The following is a 22,627-nucleotide window of genomic DNA, read 5'->3' on the forward strand; positions in this document are numbered from 1 at the left end:
AGCACATAATTACACCATAAGGAGGTTAGAGTATCAATGTTACCCAGCTTTAAGAATATTAGTTGAAAGTCCCAGTGGCATCTATAAAGGACACTTCATAATGTATCTGTCAAATATGGTACTACCAAGGCAATTAAAAGATGCAGAATGATCCATTGTCAATTGTAGAAGTTCAACATTAAATACCTATTTCCCCCTCTTGTCTCTACCTTATTCAGGTGCTGGGGGATGGTCTCCATCAGACAGTGACCATTATCAATGGCTTCAGGTTGACTTTGGCAATCGAAAGCAGATCAGTGCCATAGCAACCCAAGGGAGATACAGCAGCTCAGACTGGGTGACCCAATACCGCATGCTCTACAGCGACACAGGGAGAAATTGGAAACCCTACCATCAAGATGGAAATATCTGGGTGAGTCATTGTCAGAAACGCAAAGACATACAATTGAGTTGCAGATATTTGAAAATGGTAGCAGACTCCTGTGTGTCCTAGGGCTGGGGAGCAGCTACCCGGCTCCTCCCAGCCCTGGTGCAGCCTGGGGAAAGGCTTGGGAGTAGCCTGGTTGGAGGTTCATCTTGCTATTTTTGTTTCTTTGTGTTTGTGTCCTCTGGTACTTGCTGAGAGAGAAAAGAAATGTGAGCAAAGCACAAGAAGGTGAGAAAACGAATCCAATCCCCAGTATGCCCTACACTGCCCCACCCCGTGCCTTTCCTTAGTGGTGGAAAACCCTTATATTGTAAAGTCAATGTGTCCCCTCCCCCAACCTCTGGTGTATTTCACAGAAAACAAAACCACCCAATAAAACTGTGTTGAAACCTGAACAAAAAAAGAAAAGTATCTGGTAAATAATGTAATGATGATAGAACACTGGAATTCTTTAAGCACAATATTTCAACTATATTTTTGTCTGTAGAACAGATCTGCAGTGGTACACATTGTATGCAAATTCTGAACTGTGAATTAAGCAAATAGAATGAAAAAAAAAAAATTCTCCTAACTTAGGTTTCCATTTCTTATATCTGCTCACACTTATTTGCCTCAGACTGTTTCTGTTGAAGATATTTAATTAAATCTTTAAAGGATGATAGGTAAGAAGGTCTATTGCCAACAGGGCTTAGAGGAGCTGATGGACACAGGACTCTGAAACGGTTCACTTCCTGCTGGAAGCCAGCCCCAGTCCGGTTTTCTATTTTGTTTCAATGAGGGCCTGTTTGGATGAAGCACCACTTCTTAGCTACCTATGAAGAGAAAAATAAGGTAGAAAAATAGTTTTCTTTTAAAGAAAAAGCAAATGAAAGACCAGCCATAGCTCTGGAACACATCAGGCACCACGATTAGCATCCCCTCCCCAGTGTTAAACGTTTTAAAATATTACTAGTCTTCACTCTGAGGTGTGTGCATTTGCCAGTATTTATCTATTAAAACCACTGAGAAGCTATTCATTCATTCATTCATTCTTGTTGATTGAAGAAAGTTTCCTTAGGCTGCAGTTTCTATTCAAGGTTTAGGGCAGCAGCTCTCAATCTGGGCTATCCATTTGAGTCACCTGAGAAGAATTTAAAGTATATGGATGCCAGGCACACCCAGACCAATTAAATCAGAATCATGTAAGTAGAATTTATATTAATGACACTGATATTTTTCGAAACAGAGATCTTCAATTTGAGTAAACTATTGAAATTATGAAGAAATAATTTAGAGGAGTAGGAGCAGTGATTTGTGGTAAGAAAAGAACATTCTCATATTACAGTAGTAGTTTAAACCCCTATTACAGATCTATAGACACTTTATCCTTTTATTAGGAGAGAAAAATATAAAGTTTAATCCATTTACTCTTAAAATTATTTAAATTAAATTGGAAAGTTGTGTATACTCAATCAAATATTCACACCATATAAATAAATTATTATAAAATACTGAATGTTGAGGGATCTATTTTAGTTTAATTATTTTAAAAGGCAGCCATAACCAAAATCAAGTAAAACCATCAATACTAAACAAAAAGGAGAAGGAGAAATGGGAGGAAATTCTTTTTAATTTATGTATTAGACAGACTGCTGGGGATTTTCAACCTGATCAGGGCCCACTCCTAGAGAATTTATATCTTAAAAATCCTCAAGCAATTTTTGTGAGTATGCAGAGTTTAGTGCTCCAAGCTTGGGTAGGTGGTCATTTCCACAGCAGTATCCAGTGATCATAGCTGTCATGTGAGATAAGTTTATAATATCCTGATAATAAAAAGTACATATGACAGAGTAGTCCTTTAGAAGTAACTTCTATTAAGCCATGACTGTATGGCAAGAACATTTGTATATTGGGATGTGTAAATTGTAGGAAGTAAGTAGAGGAGAAAATTTCTCTTTATGGAAAGTCTTCATCTCACAATTAAGATAATTTAAAGTCTCAGGCATAATTTATAGAAAAGTGGTTTTCAACCCTGGATACACAATGGAACCTAGAAAGCTTTAAGACATGGATGTTTGGGCCCTACCTCCAGAGATTTGGAATTAGATGGTCTAGGCGTTGAGATTTTAAAGCTCCCCACGTCATTCTAATGTGCAGTCAACATTGAGAACCCTATTTTAGATTGGTTTTCAGCCTGTAGCTAAGGTGGGGATAGAGGAGATCAACTGTGAAAAACAATGGTAGAAGAGAAAATTAGAAAGGACCTTCCTTAAAGTTGGGCAGAGAGAGAGAGACTGACCAAATGACTAACCAAACAACAGACCAAACAACTAACTGGGTGTAGATGCGTGAGGCTCAGATCACAAACTCTTCCAGTAGAGCATTCATTATTTTCTAACTCTCTGGGGGTGCTAACCGAAAATGCAATTACTTGAGTGGCTGCAGCCAGACTCCAAACTATATTTCAGATTTCTGTTTCTGTAAAGTTTTCATCCCACAGTTGAGAGAATGTCAAATCCTCTCCTATCATAATGCACTAAGGTAGTTTATAAAGATGGCTGCTCTAAAGATCACTGCTAAAATGCAGTGATACTAGAGCTTTACTTATCAGACACTTAGAAGTAAGGGAGGGTCCCATTCTGACTAAATACAGAGACGTAAGTTCAAAGAACTAAGGAGGGTGACTTGGACTCTTCTGGTTTACATAAAATGCCAGTGGTTGAGTCAGGGAGACAAGGTCATTCAGCGAAAATATCACAAATTGTGAAGGTAGGCTACATCTACATACTGGACTCTCAGCCCATTCTGATGGTGATAAGGGGTGTATTGCTATTGTTCTTTGCTTTTCTGGTGTTCATTTTGTTGCTTCCTTTAAAATCATGTATTTCTCATTAAAAATGAGTACGTGGTGAGCAATGAATGATTATTTCTAGATGAAAATATAGTGAGCTAATTATAAAATTTTAAAAATCAAAACAAATTTGAGACACAAACTAAGCACTGTAAAATATACTTAAGTGCCAATGAGCCTGCAACATAATTTACATTACTTTAATGATCTATGATAGAAATATTTTAACCCTCGCTAATCTGAAAAATAGTCCAGCACTTTGATGTATTCTAAAAGAGATAAAATGTGTTGTTTCCTAAAAGTTCTTCAGTACTTTTGAACTTATGTCTTAACATGCACTAAGTGATTAAAATTTAGCACTTACAAATCTCAACCAAAAATGTACTGGGCTTAAGTTTATTAAAAATGGTAATCAAATATCAGACTTTCTTTTACTCCAACTGTTTAATGTAATATATATTGCTCTTAAAAGAGTGAGAGAGTGGCATGGACATATATACACCACCAAATGTAAAATAGATAGCTAGTGGGAAGCAGCCGCATAGCACAGGGAGATCAGCTGGGTGCTTTGTGACCACCTAGAGGAGTGGGATAGGGAGGGTGGGAGGGAGTCGCAAGAGGGAGGGGATATGGGGATATATGTATACGTATAGCTGATTCACTTTGTTATACAGCAGAAACTAACACACCATTGTAAAGCAATTATACTCCAATAAAGATGTTAGAAAAAATAAAATAAAATAAAATAAAATAAAATAAAATAAAATGAAGGCTAGTTAAAAAAAAAGATTTCTCACATAGATAAGATTGGATAGCTTTTTGATGGATAACACCTTATACAATGTAAAGTTTCAGAGAGTCAAAAGATTTCAAAGTTGATGAAGTTTTAAGGTTGCTTTTCCTATTTTTTCCTAAAATGATTGATTACCAGAGAAGAATGCAAACTAATGTAAGTTCAATCACTTAAATACTGTTTTTAACAAATGTCAATGGTTATTCTTTCTATGATTGTAGAAATGGACAACCATGACCAATTTTATTATAATATTTTTATTAAATGTCCATATGGAGATTCTGAATTCTTTTATGACCATTGGATGATATGTTAAAATAAGTGAGGAATAGGTCATGTACATAAGAAATTATGACAGTCTCACAAGATTTTAAAGTCATGAGCCTCACTGTGGATGAGAATGGTTCTTGAAAAGACCTCTGAAGAATACTTTAGCTGAATATTTAATACTCCAATATGTGAGTTGCTAAATGTGCAAAACTAGTCAAGCTTCTTATTCCTCTTTGGTAATACTAAGCATAATAGACTCCTTTACACTTTATCCTCAATGCCATTTCCTTCTATTTAGAATTTCCTTTCCAATATAAAAGGAAAATATGTGCAGGTTGGTAAAATTGCCAAAAATTAATTTGCATTTACATATTCCACAAACTCTAATTTGCATACTTTTCAAGGTATTTTCAGATTTCCTATGTATAATCTGTTAGGGAGAAAGGAAGTATTCTTATATAAGCATTTCTTATCAAAAGTCCATTGAACATTAATTCAATAAGAATTCCAGCAGGTTTTTCTAAGTGGCTGCATTTAGTTTTGCTTAGGTAATTCAATTACTGGCTTTGAATGTACATATTTGGAGCCAAAATAGGAAATTGGAGTATTAATAGTGAATGCCTTCCTTACATACTATTATTGTTTTTCAGGATAGTAACATACTACAAATTTACCTGCAATGTAAACACAGTTTTTCTTTCTCTTTTTAAAATTGTCTTTAAATAGTGAGAATATGCTTATATATTCCTAATTATTTTTTAAAACTGTTTTAATCCCTTTCATTAATAGTGTCAGAGTGGGATCAGTAATCACTGAATATATTGAAAGGAAAGTCCCACAGAACAGGAATGTTTTATTATATTTAAATTACATAGTTAGATCCTTATCAAGAATATAGAAATATATAATTTTGTATTCTCTAAGCAATATTAAGTAGAGTATTAATTTCCTAGATCGTTAAAAAAAACTCAGATCTCTTTGTTGCTTACATGCTCTCCCCAAATACACACACACACACACATATATATATATACACACATAAAACTTAATTGTTTCTAACAAATTTGAAACATTTAAAAAATCTGGAAAGCAAGTAGTAGTTAACAGATTAATTCAGTAAGTTCTTTGATTTTATGAATATCAAGTCAATAGCTGGAACGTGTATTCTCTACTTTTTTTTAACTAAAGAGCCCATCAACCAATATTTGCATAATAAACATTCCCAAAACATCCTTCTAGGTTAGGCTACCACTGGGTACTTGGAAAGAGAAAGCCAAGATATGGATTCAAAAGGTCTGAATTCAAGTATCTGGGTTCATTTATTTGGTTTATAAAATCACAGAAGTCCCTTGTGCCTCAAATTCCTAAATTGAGAAATGGGAATGATGCCTTTTGGGAGATTTAAGTGAGATTATGTGAGAAATTTTGCAAACAATAAGGATTTAGAAATGTGTGTCATCAATTGCTAATCTTAGAAGCATTTTATAAAACTAGTGTAGTATTTGTATTCAGTGACTAGAGTCTGTTATAATTTCCAGATTTGTTAGTCTCCCTCTGTCCTTTCCAGGTCCAGTTGACCTCTGTTTACCCTTATTCATGATTTACAATATCTGAAAATATTGTAGATGAAGGAAACATGACAAAGTAGGAAGTGGAATGTGGACAAATCTCTGGCATATTTTCTGATTCACAAATGGAGCGGCCATTGCTGGTGCAGTGCAGGCTAGGCTTGTGAGGCATGGCTGGTAGACCTCGCTCTATGCCAAGTGCATTGCAGTGCTTGAAACAAATTGTTACCATAATGATGGCCATGTGTCCAGTGGGCCATGTAAAGGAGCAGTGTTTAAAAATGAATGGATTATTCTGTCCTATCTTTTCAACCATTTGTTGTAGTGGTTGCACTAATTTTTCAAATCACTTAAAAAATCTGTTCCAGTTATAGATGTAAAACATAACTGTTTCACAGTTCAATAGTATACTTAAATTCTTTCCAAAAAATCTAGAATTTTTCCTGCATATGACACTGAGGAAGACAACTATCCCTGTCACTTGCTTATGTATCTTCCATCAGATAATAACAGCCTCTTCTTCACTTAGGACAATAAAGGAATTTTTTCACCAATAGATAGGAATTTCCCTTGCTTGTTTAGGTACACACATGCATTGTTGCTGTAAACAGACACTTGGGGAAATGGACCAGGCAGGCATATTCAGAATAATTTTATAGACAGTTTATTGAGAAATAAAACATATCAGAGTAATCTGCATTAAACCCTTTCTGAAATGACCCTTGATATAAATAGGGTAAAAAATCTTTAGGAATTGTATGGAAGAAAATAATTTCCAAGGTGAACTTACAATAGGCTTCTTATTTCTGTGAAATAGATTTTTCTATTTACACCTCTCTTAGGATAGGTAGTGTTTTTAAAGTCTCATGAATTTTAATAAGTTGAGTGGATAGTCCAGATCCTTTTGCATATACTGTAATGCTTCTACTAGTGAATTTTGATCACCTTTCTAAATACACATTTGTATTGTGAGATTCTCATTTTAAGAGGTCATGAGTTTTTGTCTTGTGTCAATTTGTGAGTCACTCACTATTCTACACGTATACACGTATATAGAACCATTCTAACCAACATGGTTATGTGTTTAGTTTTTTTCCAAAAATTTGGAAGATAAAAATGTTATTAATAATAGTGAATATATTGTTGGCATACATAGTTAGGAAAAGGAAAATGATATAATCTTATAAGATTTCTTACAGACAATGGAATAACAGTATATAATCCTTCATTTTGTCTAGTGTGTTTTCCATCTATGAGATAAAAGAGGATATATGTAATCATTGTTGTAATTTTTTTAAGTATATTTGATTGCTGGGAGAGCTCTCTGAAAGGGGGAGTGTTCTCATTAAGCATAAGGATATTCTCAGGTGTTTTATTTTACTCTGGACTCAAATAATGGAGATGCTAATATTTTTCTTATCAGATCAAGGTTGGATTTCGGTGACGTGAAGCTAAATGACTCCAAGCGAATGCAAATTTATATAACATATTGATAGATAGGTACTTACAAATATATTGAATAAATATTTGAAAATAAATATTTTAAATAAATAAATATCAGTTCCCTCATTTAAAGTGCATGTCTCTACTCTGCTCAAGTGATAACTTCGTGGAATTTAGAGGAACACTAGGAGGCCTATAGGGGGGATTTAGAGCACAGTAAACCATGCTGCTTGTGTGGCTGCAGCCCCTGAGAGGCAGTGAAGATAACAGCCCAATGGTACATTCTGGAATCAGACCACTCAGGCCAGTCGTCATAACTAGGCTACATAGATCTGTGTAACTTTGGGCAGTTTCCTTAACCATTCTATGCCTAAATTTCCTCATCTATAAAATAATAATAATAACTAATACCAGTACCTACTTCACCTACCTCAATAGTACTCATCTCAATACAGGCTATTGGTATAAATTGATAATTCACATGAAGAGTTTAGAACAATGACTTACTCATATTAACCACTTAATTGTTATTCGACTTTATAAATTTGTGACTTCCAGATATATTACCATAGTATTTTATATTGGATTTATTCTTGAAAATTCAAAAGAGCCTGTTACTTTCACTTTACAATAGCTTTTCTCTATTAATGCATTGGGAAGTGCATTATATTACATCTGTGTATCTCAGCCTGAAATGACTAATAACTCATTTTCAAGTATAATTGAGAATGCAAATTTAATTTATGTCATTTGAATTGTGATCTTATTAATTGTCACATGGAGTCCTATGCATCACAGTACAAATTGCATCTGGACAGGTCTTTCACATATGTTTTTTATTAAACTTCAGTGAAAATACGACCATGATGCTTCCCTTAAATTAGTTTAATGAATTCACTTTTATTAACTTTGGAAATCAAGGAAAATAACCTATTTTTGACTACAGTCCTCCTTCCTATCTTCTTAGGCTAGTTGAAAAGAATAAGATAAGCAGACTCCAAAACAGACTTCTAAGTGTTAGCTGAAACAGATTCTGCTGGTTAGCCATGGAGGTAGAGAACCTGCAGATAGAGTGTCAGGCCTCCCGGAAGCCAGATGCTCAAAGATGTCTCTACAGCAGCAGCAGGAACATCACCTGGGAGCTTGTTAGAAATGCAGAATCTCAGGGACCCGCCACAGACCTTTCAAATCAGAATCTACAGCTTAAAAGCATTCACGTTAAGAACATGGGATTAACATATACACACTACCATACATAAAACATATAATCAACAAGGATTTACTGTCTAGCACAAAAACTATATTCAATATCTTACAATAACTAATGATGGAAAAGAATGAAAGAATTGCATGTATATGTATGTGTATATATACATGTACACATATATATGAAAAACCAAATCACTTTGCTATACACCTGAAACTAGCACAGTATTGTAAACCGACTATGCTTCAACTTTAAAAATATATATTCACAAGTGATGTGTATACACGTTAGAGTGTGTTGTTTTCAATATTTGAAGAACTCTCGTGAGAAAAAGGACTTAAAATTGGCTCCTGTGTTTCCAAACCAGAAGGCAGATTTGGAAGAATTAAAATTTGCAGTGCAAATTGCAGATAGATCATGAAAAGAGAATCAGCTTTGATAGGCATTTACTGAGGGCCTACAATTTACTGAAGGTTGGAGATAAACACAATTACTGCCTTCTAGGGGCAAAAAAATCTAGTGGTAATGCTAAATACTTAAATTTATAATTATATTGTATGACTATATGTGTCCTAATCGATAGAGGATGCATAGGTTGAACACACAAAAAAATGCTTCATTCAGAGTGCTCGAGGGTCATGGTCAGTCGAGGCTTCTTGAGGAACTGAGTGTCCTTAGTTACGTAGGCAAGAAATTGGGGATGCAGAGGAAAGTGGGAATGTTCCTAAGTCCAAACGCACACTGCTCGCCACACGACAGGCCAGGGAATCGAGAGACAGATGAGGTATTGGGGCAAGGAATAGCAACTTTATTTGGAAAGTCAGCAGAGGGAGAAGATGAGGGGCTAGACTAGTCTCCCAAAGAGCCATTGTGCGGGAGTTAGAATTCAGGCTTCTTTTATGCTAAAAGCAGAGGGGGCGTGGCTGGTTGTTGCAGACTTCTTGGTCCCTGAATCCTTTGTTCTTGCAGCTGTCCACTAGGCCAGGGTGCAATGTTCCTATAAACCTCCAACAAGACAAATGTTATTCTCTGTTTTGCAACTTTTTATCTCTATATGAGTGAAAAGTGTTATATCTTTAAAGGTCAAGCCTTGGAGGCAGAGCCTTGACAATGGACTGTCCTATGTATTTCAGGCTGTAGGCAACATTCTATTACAAAGGTGCAGAGCCAGCATGACTAAGCACAGGCAACAGAGCACAAAGATTAGCGCTAAAGGAATAGATCCAATATGGAGTCAGGTTTGTCCTTCTCTGTTACAGGAAGTCATTGCTAGCAGATGAATCTTCTACTGAAATAGGTAGGAATGGGTAGTGAGACTCTGTACATAATCATGTCTCTTTCCCGATTTTCAGATAATATACAAATTGATAAAAAGCTGATGTTTCTTTAGAATTCTGAAATCATATCCTTTAAATCAGTAATGTTTAAGTTATATACTGTGAACTCTCCACCTTTGGAAGAATGTTTGAGTTTATGCAGTCCTCTAGGGCACATCTCACTAATATTCTTAGTACTGAGTTCACTGCCAAGCACAAAATAGATGTTTAAGAGTGTAGAATTAAATTGAAGTATTTCATTCTGAAGATAAATGGGCTGAAGCTGAAAGAGGTGATGTTACTTACATCTGAGCCACAAATCCAGGTATACTGACCCCAATACTCAATATGGAGCCAAATACCTTTCTTTGGTTTAGCAAGAAGTACCATTACTATAATGACCACTTGCTTATTTTGGCTAAATGAAAACAATCTGATGGCATATACAATATAGAACAAGAGAGTGTGGGCTCTGGAGCTGGACTTGAAATAACAGAACCCTTTCTAACACTTTGTAACAGTGAACATTTAACCATATTAATCAACCCTTTATGGGCCTTAGTCGCTTTAGTTGTAAAAGGGGTATAATAGTATCTACCTTATGGGGTTTTGTGAGAATTGGATAGATTAAATTGCTTACAACAATGCACCATAAATGTAGGCTTATCTTCTTATCTTCCTCTCATTTCACCTCCTCCTAATTATTTATCAGTATTATTATTATTAACATCATCATCAATCATAGAACACAATATTAAAAGTGGTTTAAAGATCTCAAGTAAGTAGTTGATAGATCTGTCCTCAAGAAGAATATAATCTAGTTATAATGACAGTAAAAATCACTCCGATAACTGTAAACAAAAGCCCGGTCATCTTGGGTGACTTTAAGTATGTTTGTGCCCCTGGTGACCGTGAGGATACCTGTACTACATGTGTCACTTATGCACACAGTTTTGCCAAGTAACTAATTTATTCAATGTTGACTTTGAGAAAGAACTAATAGAATGTTAAAACATCTTGGCAAATAAATTTTGTTTGCTTGAATAAACTTGCTTAATTATAAGCTGTATTATCATTCTGGCAATAAGAAGTTGTGTTGATAGATTGTCTGAACGGTTCACTCAGTTAGCATCAGTGCCTTTTCAGAAGCCTAGAGAAGGAGAAAAGACTTCCTCCTAGAAAAACTAGGTTGTACTTCCAAAAGAAAAGATTATTTGAGATAAGCAATGGCGTTTCTCCCATGAACTTCACTGATACATTTTGATGCGACAGCGGGTCTATTGTCATTCCCATTTAAATGGTTTATAGTCATATTAATATGCAGCAGTAGTGAGTGAAATATATGGAAACTCCCTCCTGTGATGTAGCAGAGCCATTCAAAAAACTCGACCTGTACCAGTTAATAAATAATAACAGTGAACCAGCATTTTTGAGGGTTGATTAAGTGTCTGAGATGCTTTACCTCATTTAATCTGCAAAATAACTGAAATATGTTGATGTGGATTTTATTATTATTAAGCCCATTCTACAAATGCAAAAATTGAGGATTAAAGAAGGCAGTCCATTCCCTGGTACACATGGTGAATGAACAATGGAGCTGGGATTTGAAACCAGGACTGTCTAATTAATTTGCCTGTGACCTTCGCCACCATGGCCCTCCTCAGTTCTTTCTTTCACTGTCCACAGAAAACTGGGTGACCACCACATTTTAACTGTAATGGGCTGTACGTATACATGATGGAATGTCATATGTACCAAACGCCAAATCTCCCCAGTGTGATCTCATCTTGACTACTTATGTGTGAACAACCCTGGTTCCAAATGAGATAATGTTCTGAGGTCCTGGGGGATGGACTTCCACATATGAATTTTAGGGGGATACAGTTCAACCCATTACATCTAACTATTAGAAAAGAGCCTTATAAAGTTAGGCCAATAAAACCTATTTGCTACCACTGCAGTGTTGACAGTGTTGTGTACAGTTTGAGGAATAGGGAATGGTTTTATAAGAAAGACAATGGCTTCTAAGAGGAATCGTACATTTGTCCTCATGAACTCAGGAAATATTCCTCGGTCAAACCATGAGAAGCTGGTTGATGACTCTCTGCGTTCATTTATTTACAAGCAAAACTTCAAAGAAAGATTTTCAGAATTATTCTCTCCTAGGTGACAAATGAGCCAAAGATGCTTTTTAAAACCAACGCTTCAACCCACCCCATGAGGAATGTTTGGCCTTTAAAAAATGTCCAAGTTTCAAACCTCACATAGCACTTTATTCTGAATTAAACACCATGTGACACTATGAACATCATTTAATTCTGTATTCTTTATTAAAAACTGGACTCTAGAAAACATGCATTCTAAACAATATAGACATTTCTTCTATCAGCAAAGAAAAGAGCTCTCCTGAAGCTAAAACAGCTTTCTCCAGTTGCATCTTGAGATGTAATTGTTCATTTGGAGTATAAGAGCATCTGTTTGAAAACAGCAGGTTTCATTAGTTAGCTTTCACAGTATTCTTCAGAGAAAGTTAAGAAGCACATCCCCCCGCATTTTATATATGAAAGCTAAGTTGCCCAGGGTGAAGGCATTATTCATTCTATGCACAGAGCAAGCACAATTGTTCATTCTATCCGCACAGTGAATGTCCTGTTTGTGTATTTTTCAGTTTTGTTACAGTATACAAAGTGGAAAATAGAGCTGTATGTGATAGCCTAGAGCAACAGAAAAGACTGTGAATTTATCATAAAGTTATTCAGGCTGTTTCCGTTCATCCTGGCACAAACAAGTATTTGATAACAGAACTGAAAAAATACAGGAGAAATTTCCTTTCCCTTAGAAGGGATTTTGTGATGTGATATCAGATGATATATACACACAAACACACACATACACACAATGGGTTTTTCACAAGACTTATTAAATAAAAAGGTTAGTGTGTACTCAATATCTATAATTAGACAGTTTTATTCTTGGAATAGTAATAGGCAGGAGTATACACTGTACCTTTACTTAAAATAAGCAGTAATGTCAATGTCGTTTGTTTTTTATTTTAAAGTCAAAGACCAAAGAAATATTATTCAGGTAATTATTTTATGTTTGAAGTTGGGGTAAGTGATAATGAAATAAAACACGTACACACACACACACACACACACTCACTCAACCCTTACTACTAAATAACTCTTAATCTTCCCCCAATCATATAAAATCTGTGGATACGTAATAGAATCAGATATATTTCTCAACTGATTCAGTTGAAGTTGCAGAGGCGTTAGGCATTTTGACTAAGATCAAGCACCACTTCTAATACTAGCTACCATTCCCTGAGTACTTACCTGGGCATACTTTCTGGGTCAAATACTATGACAAGATCAGGGAAGGTGAGAGACCAAGTTTGGTTCTTGGTTTCTGTGTCCCCATTGTCTTTGCTCTAAGAAGATATAACAGTGGGTGATTATATGTAAGGTCTCAGAGAGGTTTATTTGTCTTGTTAAACGTTGGGCCTCCCCAGCTAGGACAGTATCTTGCACATTGAATGTGCTCAGTAAATATTTGTCAACAGATTGACTGAATTATGGGATTTCGTGGATATTTGTATAGGTAGTTATAATTAGATGCACATTTCTTAAACAATAATGTTCATTTTCTTAATTTATATTTATCGAGTGAATACCGACAAATGTTGCACACATCTATGTCTATTGAAAGGAGAAAAGTGTCAAAAATGCCACTGTGGGAACGCATGAAAAGCTCAGGATTTCCATAGGGGAGAAAATATAGCCAAGGTCACAGCAGCATGTAAATAAGAGGAAGGCTGGGAATACTGACCAGGGCAGCAAAGTGTACCCAACCCTAAGACCTGGAAGCAGCCCCGGGTTGCCGAGTGAGATGTCAAGGAGCTAATGCCAAATGAAGGCATATGTGACCAACTTGAATCTGAGCTGGACCCCGGGTCAGTGCAGATAACCTGGTGACAGTACGGAGAGGTTTCTGATCTCACAAAGGCTGAGTGCAGGATAGCAGTACAGTCAGTGCAAAAGGAGGACACATGACACAAAAGAATATATTATATATTCTATGTTTCCATTTGTACAAAATGCATACAGGTAAAACCTATGCTGTAAGCAGTCTGGATGATGGTTTCCTTTGCATGAGGGTAGGTACTGGAAGGGAGGCTTTGGGTGTGTTGATAATTGTTTGTTTCACGAGCTGGGGCCTTGTCACACTTGTGGAAATTCATCAAGCTGTAAATTGACGTGTACTTTTCTCTATGTCCATTAAAATTCAGTAGTACATTTTAGAAGACAGTTTAATCAGATTTGAAATCAAGGTCCAGTTCTGAGGGAAGAGGACCAGAATTGATCTCTTGTACCAAAAACAATTGCAGGAGAAAAATGGAGGGCCAAGGAAAAGGGAACAACCAGGGGACTTAGCAAAGCACCTTAAAAGCCTACTTGCAACCCATGGGGGGATTATTTCAGTCTTTCTGTAAGTGCAGCATTTATGTGAATACATGGGGCTCTATTCACACTTAACACATGGATACCTGGTGTAGCACAATCTAGTACTTGCTGATGAAGAGAGTAACTCTAAAGAATCATCATGTCTGGCTCTCATTGCCTATGGCTTGAACAAAGATGAGTGCATATAAAACAGACATCATTGTGTGCAGCTAATGTGCATAGGAACTGGCAGATAAGCCAATCTTTGGCTACCCCTAGGTTTGTTTGTTGTTTTTTTTTTTTTCCTATTTGTAAGATGAATGCCCAAACCTACTAAGTTTAATTCAATTTTATACTTATAATTGCCATCTATGTACGATAGATGTTAACAGTTACAAAGAAAGTTTCCATGTCTAAAATGACTCCCCAATTAAAATTGAGGAAATATAGAAACAGAAGCAAAAAATATGAATAGAGAGCTCATACAATAGATATAAATGCATTTACTCTTCAAACCAACCATCTCACTTCTAGGAATTTACCCTAAAGATACGGCTCCAGTAACATGAAAACGCATATACACAAGGTCATTCATTGCAGCATTATTGAAATGAGAGAATATTGGAAACTACTTATACGACTACATTCAGGAGATGGGTTGAGTAAACTAGGCTACATTCGCAAAATGGATACACTGCAGCCATAAAGGAAATTGAGAAATATCTCTGTGAGTTGGTATGGGCTGGATTTCCTGGATACATTGTTCAGTGAAAAAAGAAAAGTTGCAAAGAGCATTTATTATGTACTAACGTTCGTGTAAGAAATGAGAAATGAGAAAGCATGTATATGTGGTTGAAGCAATTCTGAAGATATTTAAATACATTATAGATGGAGCAAATGAGTAAATATGTTGATGGTTGTTGGGAGCCGTGGTTCTCACTGTGAAGGAAGTAAGAAATAAAGAATAAGAAAAGAAAACAAGAAAGAATCCCATTTAAAAACATGTGTGAATATGCATATATGTATCTACATACTTACATATATATATACACATACATATATTATCTATCTGCTTTTACGTGTGTGTGTGTGTATTTCCTAGCTGTGACTATTGAATGGGTCTAGAAACTATGACAATGAACACACCTAGTGCAGACCTTAGTTACTAATACCATTACCCTGTAAAAGGAATCAGATCTGCTTGGAGAAATTATATATGATTTTGGTCGAGTAACATACAACTTGAGTTTGAAACATCTTTTCATTTCAGAATGAAAGGAAACAATGAGGATTAATGACAAAAAGGCCTCAAGACTCAGCTTGAAAAAATTTATATTGGCCAAATCCAGACAATTTGAGCACAAAAATAATTAAGGACAGTAATGGATTACAAACCTTTAGGAAAAAAAATATGAATCCTTACGTCTATAGGGATGAGAGATAGCTAGCTAGCTAGATAGAAAGAAAGAAAGAATTGACAGGAGGAGGCCTGATACAAGGAAAACCCCACAGCAAACCTATCAACATAACAGTGTTACCTAGGACTGGTTCTGATTAAAATGATGACAGTAGTCAGTTGCTCGAAGATACTACAAAAATAAAATAAACTTATTTATTTAGAACATTACACTGTAGAAGCATTTTTGTTCCACAGTATTTGTAGGGTGAAGGGGGTGACAACAGTCTTCTGAAAGTACCGGACTGTGAATATGCCCTCAGGCACAAAGAACTCAAAGACTCCTACAAGGCATGCTTGTCAGAGTAAGTTTGAAAGTGGAAAGAAATAAGACAGACATGAAATTGGCTTAGAATAATTCAGTATTTGGAAAGCATCTGTAGGAAGAGACATGAAGGGCCTAGGCTGAAGACAATAAATCACAGTTAGATCTTATTCTGGAAAAATCACCCAGATCTACATTGGGCGATCAAGGAAGAAATGAAAGGTTTCTCTTGACAAAGGAATATTTATTGCTCCTTGGAGAGGGTTTTCAGGCAAATATGATTTGCAAATTCTCTGCATTTATTTATTCTGTTCAGATATCAGAAAGAACATGCCTCAATGAGAACAAAATTTATACCTAGTTGCAGGGGGCTAGCTCTAAACATTTTCTAATTTCTCTACCAACTCTGAAATTCTTTTATTCATTCTAAGCTAACTGTTGTTTTTTAAATAAATACCCCATATTTAATAATATCAATCCCTGAAAGGTAGTCATATTTATAAATAACATAATTTCAGTTTTTGATGTTTCTATTATGATCATTTAAATTTACTATCTAATATGTCTCTCATATAGATACAATTTGTTGTTCCTCAATTATTTCATGTAATGTCGCACATGTCAGCAGAAATGCCTTTCTTTCAACCTTGATGCATTTGGAATACCAGGGAGAGCCCAGCATTGAGGAAGTGATCATGTGAGCACACTACTCTAAGGGTGAACTCTTTAAAGCTACGTAGGTCTTACATTTACATGTCAGATGATTCCCAAACCTTCAGAAGAAAGGCCAGAGTGCTGACACAGGATGTAGGTTCAGAGCCTGTGCATGAAATGGTATTAAAAGCAATTGAGACTGAGCATAAAGGTAAAAGTTTGAGGCAATTCATAGAAAATTACATTCGATTTTCAGGTTTACTTCAGCAGAGATTAGGAAATGTATTTCAATTTCCTCAACAAAGAGCCAGTCAAATCTTAAAGAAAAGCAGGACAGAGTCAGAGTTTATTTTAAAAAGCATCACTAAAATGGGATTTGGGCACAAAGTACATGATCTGTCTCCATGATTAATAGGATTTAAACAAATTTGTTGACGGAATAAGATCAATACAGCATTATACATCCATACCTAAAGTTACCAAGGATGTCAATCAAAAAAAAATCTCAAAATTAGTCAAAAGTTATCAAAATTAATCCCTAACCCTAACTCTGAACCTGACACCTACCCTGGCTCTAAACTCAACTGCAGCTCCACTCCTAACCCTAACCCTCACCCTACTAAATGCATACTTGAACTTGAACCCAAGCCTCAATTCTCTGATGAAAACCCAGTCATGTAACAAGGGCAAAAAAATAACATAAGATTTACTTAATATGTTTACGATCACTTAAATATTAAGGCACTCATTTATCATTGACTTTAATTATAATTTAGGAGGTTCTTTTAAAGAATAACTGAGCTAACGAGTTTAACACAAAAACAAAAGCTTTCCTCAAATCACATTATCGATGGAATAGTTCTTTAAAGGTAAGTAAAAGCAAATGGCACTGCGGAGTGTATTGTTTCAGAATAGGCAATAATCAACAGATATTTCCTCATATTAACATTATTCAATTAGGATATATCTTAAGGTAGATAGTACTGTAAGTGTCCTTTTTTCCCTTTTATTCATTACATTTCTGTTACTTAATCAGTAATAAGTCTTACAACTGATGTCTTTTTGGGAATCGAGGAACTAAAGGTGTGGGAGAGGATGATCAGTTGTTCACTAAACCCATGTCCCTTTTTTCCTTGTCACACAGCCCAATTCCTGGCCTCCCTTGAGTTGGGCGTAGCCATTTGACTCTGCAGCCAATGGAACATGGGGGGCAGTCAAGTATAACACTCCCAGGCCTGGCCCACAAATTAGCTCCCCTGGAGCCTTGCACTCTCTGCTCCTCTTGCTGCCAGCCTGGGGTGGTGCAGCCCCATGATGGACAGAGCTGGACTTCACATCCATGCCTCTATCTACAGCCAATCCTACCATTTATGCATTAGGTCCCAATCCATGGTATGTACTCTGAGACACAACCTTAGAAACTCTTTCCTCCTTCTCACTCGTCACATTTTCACTCTAGATCTTTCAGCATTTTAATATATTGTTATTTCCTTAAACTTTAAAAAGTTATTCTTGATGCCCGCCAGTGACTGCTCTACTCCTTTGTTCTCTGTTGCAAAAATTCCTCCAAAAATTTTTAGACTTGCTCTGTTCAGTTCTCTTCTTCTATTCTCTCTTAGACCACTCCAAGCTGGCTTTCACTGTCCCTATCCCATCAGTGGTCATTCTTCCATCATCATTGTACTAGACCAGTCTTCATAATTCAACAGAGTTCAACATTTCCTCCTCTGTGACATACTTTCTTTGATTTCCAGGTACCACATTCTCTTGGGTTTCCTTCTACTTAGCTAGTTGTTCCCTCTCAGTCTCCTGTGTTGGATTTTCCTTGTAACCAGGAAATTTTTTAACTGTTGGAATGCTCCAGGACCCAGTTCTTGGTTTTCTTTTCTTTTCAGCTATGCTTACTCACTTCCTTGGAGATCCCAATCGGTCTTATGAACGTAAATAGCATATATTCACCTTCTCCATCTCCCTTGATGTGAACTCCACTATTCTGAGTGATCAGGACAAACATTTGGAGTTATTGTTGAGTCTTTTCTTCATTTCACACCTCATATACAATCCATTAGAAAATCCTGTTACTTAACCGTGAAAATAGATCTATAATCAAATTACTTATTGCCTCTCTTGTTTGACATGGGAATGGTTATAAGAATGATTATAAGAACTTCAACAGATTTCTCTATTTCTACCCATGCCCCCATATAGACAGATGCAAACAGAACAGCCAGAGTTATCCTTTTAAAATATAAAGCAGATCGTGTAACTACTCTGTGCTCAGAACCCTACAATTGTTCAACATTTCACTTAGCATAAGAGCCAATGTCCTTATGATTGCCTAAAAGGACTTATAAGATTCTATTCCCTGTTACTTCTCTTATCTCAACTACTACTCTCCCCCTACTCACTCAGACACACTGATCCTAGGACGTTCCAGGAATGCCCCTGCCTTAGGGTTTTTGCTTTGGATATTTACTCTACCTAGACTATTCTATCCTCTGATACCCTCTTGACTACAAAAATGAAAAATATTTTCTCTGATATTAGAATTCTAAAAACTTGAAAGAGTAGTTTTTATTTCCTCATTCAGGAAATGATATTAATACTGTGAACCCATTTTCTTTCTTTATTTTGTCAACTAAGTAATTTAGGGATGAGTTGGGTGGCTAAAAGCGATTTTTTTAAACCTCCCTCTGTAGTATTGTTTAACATATGGTCAAAATATTTCTATGTGTTAATTTTACCTCTAGTCTTATCATCTCCTACCCATATTTTTCTTGACTCCAACTCCTCCAACTATTTTAAAAATAATATATTTGTTGGTTAAAAGCCTTGCCCTAGAATCAGAGGCAATATAGTGACATGCTGAAGAGAATGGGCCAGGCAGCCAATACCCTGGATTTGATTCCTGTCATTGATGCTTACTTGCTGAATGACCTTTGTTATATTACTTCATGTCTTCGTATTTCTGCTTCCTCATCTGTAACATCTGGGTTAAAAACAGTACCTCTCTCATAGAGTTATTGTAAGAACTAAATGAATAAATATACTTAATACACTTAGAACATTACCAGAAACATAGTCAATATATAAACATTATTTTATGCAATGGGAAAGAGTGGAAGAGGAGCAGGTTTAGGGGCAAAAATCAAGCTTGAGCTTTATCAGTGTGAGATACTTGTGAAACAGTGAGGGGAATATGGCCACATCTTAGCTAGCAAATGGCAGCAGGGTCCGCAAATGAATTATTGCTCAGTGAGAAGAGAATGTCTCTTTTTTCACATGCAACACCCACCAACAGTCCAATTCAGGGTTCCTGGAAAGTGGGGGTAGTTCTGTTATAGACCTTCCCTAATCGGTCCCCAGCAAGGGTCTTCCTGCTTGGTGTAGCTGAGCCAACAGAAGCGACCAAGTTTGGTTTAGAGGCAAAGGAAAATTTTATTCTTTGATCAAAGAACGGGGAGGGGGCTTCCCTGGTGGCACAGTGGTTGAGAATCCGCCTGCCAATGCAGGGGACACGGGTCCGAGCCCTGGTCTGGGAAGATCCCACATGCCGCGGAGCGGCTGGGCCTGTGAGCCACAACTACTGAGCCTGCGCGTCTGGAGCCTGTGCCCCGCAACAAGAGAGGCCGCGACAGTGAGAGGCCCGCGCACCGCGATGAAGAGTGGCCCCCGCTCGCCGCAACTAGAGAAAGCCTTCGCACGGAAACGAAGACCCAACACAGTCATAAATAAATAAATAAATAAAATCATGGCCTTTAACCTCAAAAAAAAAAAAAAAGGTATATATCCTTCTGGTCCATTTAAAAAAAAACAAAAAAACAAAAAAAGAACGGAGAGGTTCGAGCTTGTCCTCTAGAGAGCATCCTCTCCCAACAGGCCACAGAGAGGGCTGCTTTATAGGGTCTCATCAGCAGGGAGAGGGTGGAGTTCTCGCAGGGTTGACGCAGCTGTGCTACTCACGCTCCAGATCCCAGCGCCAGGTGCCGCCGTCTTGGATTGAGGTGTCGTGCGCAGCCTCTCTGCACACAGCCTGCCACCACCATCTTGGATTGTGGTGTCACGTGCAGCAATTCTGCACACAGCCCGCCGAGCTGAGGTACTGGTGTAGCCATTTTTCGCACCAGGAACTCTGGCCTGAAGTGCTGGGTGCAAGGCCTCTTCACGTGGCACCATATGAGCAAGTGAAACTAGACTAAGCACGAAGGAAAAGAAAAAAAAAAAAAAAAGGTTAGACTTTATTTTATTACTCAGATTCTATGTTTATTTCTTGGCAATTGTCCATGGGCTTTGCTGGTGACAGTTTTATTCCAACCAGTCATTCAGAGACGCTTGTCAAGTTCTGACATATTCAGGATACACTTCAAAAGTCACCTTGGATACCAATATTATCAAGATGTAGCTTTCAATATTTATCTTGAGTTCCATCTTAGTAGCTTGAAAGAAGATAGACTGGAAAAGACAAACCTACTTCTTAAAAGCCGTGGCCAGGGAGGAATACACATCACTTACACTAACATTCAATTGAGAGAGTTAGGCATGTGGCCACAGCTCTATGAAAGGGTGTGCTTGGATCTGTAGGTATGGTTAGTCAGCCACTGCCCAGCTACAACCTTTTACAATGGAAGGGGGAGCATGAATTTGGATAGATGATTGTCTCTGCCTAAGGGTTGGTCAGATGAAAGGATCTAGAACTAGTACGTAGTCTGGACTAGACAGAGAAATTTGAGAGTCATGAACATGTAGATGGTATTTAAAGTCATAATAATCATGTTCATAACCAGTGAAAGAGAATAGAGATGAGAAAGGTATGACAGTGAACCTTGAGAAACTCAAACATTTAAAGATTTCAAAAAGAAATGAAAAACATGGAACAATGCCGAATTGATTTTCTTTCTTAGATTTTCATATATTTCTTGAACTGAGGAATTCTCAGTTCTTCAGCAAAGGTAACTTTAAAAGATGAAGACTATTTTCAGAAATTTTCTTTAGTTCTGCGAAAGTGCAGATAAACGTGCAAATAAGAGGTAAAAGTACATAAACATATAGAAATGTAATTCAAACATTTTCATGTTGTTGACTTTAATTGATGAGCCCAGAAGTAATTCTTTTGTCTCAAGAGAATATTGGCAAAATGTGGCACTAATACCAAAGAGATCAGAGGAGTTTGGAATATTAGAAAGAATAGTATCAGAGAGAGAGAGAGAGAAGATGAATATATGAGTAAGATCCCATAATTGGATTGTATTAGAATTGAGTTAACCAGAGGTAGGTCTGTACCTTGATGGAATGATGGAATATATGGTAATATTTGGTATATGCTCCTTCTGCAAAAATATGTAATATAGAGAAAATTCTAAAGGATAAGTAAAATCAAGAAAATGAATAAAAACAAGTGGAAATAAAGCCACAGTCTATAAAATCATAACTGGCACGATTAAAGAGAACATTCACCAAGTATCAGGATGTGATAGTGCATGGAAACCTGAAGAAGGTTAGTTTGAACCAGTAAAGTGCTACCACATTGAACCAACCATCATTCACATCCCTAGTGCCCATGTAGATATTACTGTCTGATTATTGCAATTTTTCCTACTGAGCCTGGAGGCAAAAGCTACTTTAGCGTACTCCTCCAGGCAACCACCACCAACCATCACCTATCACTCAGAATGGAAAATTGAGAAAACTTCCTTTTCCATCAACTCCTCAAAGGTCTTCCAAAACGCAAGTGTCTTGTAGCTACAGTTTGAGCAATTGTCACCATATCAATTTGTCAGCGTCATTGTCTTCAGGCATGCTGACCTCCACAGGGCATAGATGTGAAGCCCTTAAGGCCTATCCCTCCAACCACTTTTACTTTTCTTAAAACCAAGATAAATTTTCAAGTTAACTATGCACATATTTATTGACTATTTATAAATGTAAATATAAACAAGTTACAAATATAAGGAAA

At 36.6% G+C, this 22,627-nt stretch overlaps 1 protein-coding gene across 2 annotated transcripts in view; it reads left to right on the forward strand.

Moving 5' to 3' along the window:
• Nucleotides 1-22,627, forward strand: part of CNTNAP2 (contactin associated protein 2) — a 2,096,032-nt gene that overhangs the window by 679,996 nt on the left and 1,393,409 nt on the right. For both annotated transcript variants that reach the window (XM_061198858.1, XM_061198859.1), the window contains exon 3: nucleotides 219-412. In XM_061198858.1, coding sequence (XP_061054841.1) covers nucleotides 219-412 — 194 coding nt within the window. The remainder of the gene's footprint in view (nucleotides 1-218; nucleotides 413-22,627) is intronic.

The sequence above is a fragment of the Eubalaena glacialis genome, chromosome 8, assembly GCF_028564815.1.
Source record: "Eubalaena glacialis isolate mEubGla1 chromosome 8, mEubGla1.1.hap2.+ XY, whole genome shotgun sequence".
Taxonomy (NCBI): Eukaryota; Metazoa; Chordata; class Mammalia; order Artiodactyla; family Balaenidae; genus Eubalaena; species Eubalaena glacialis.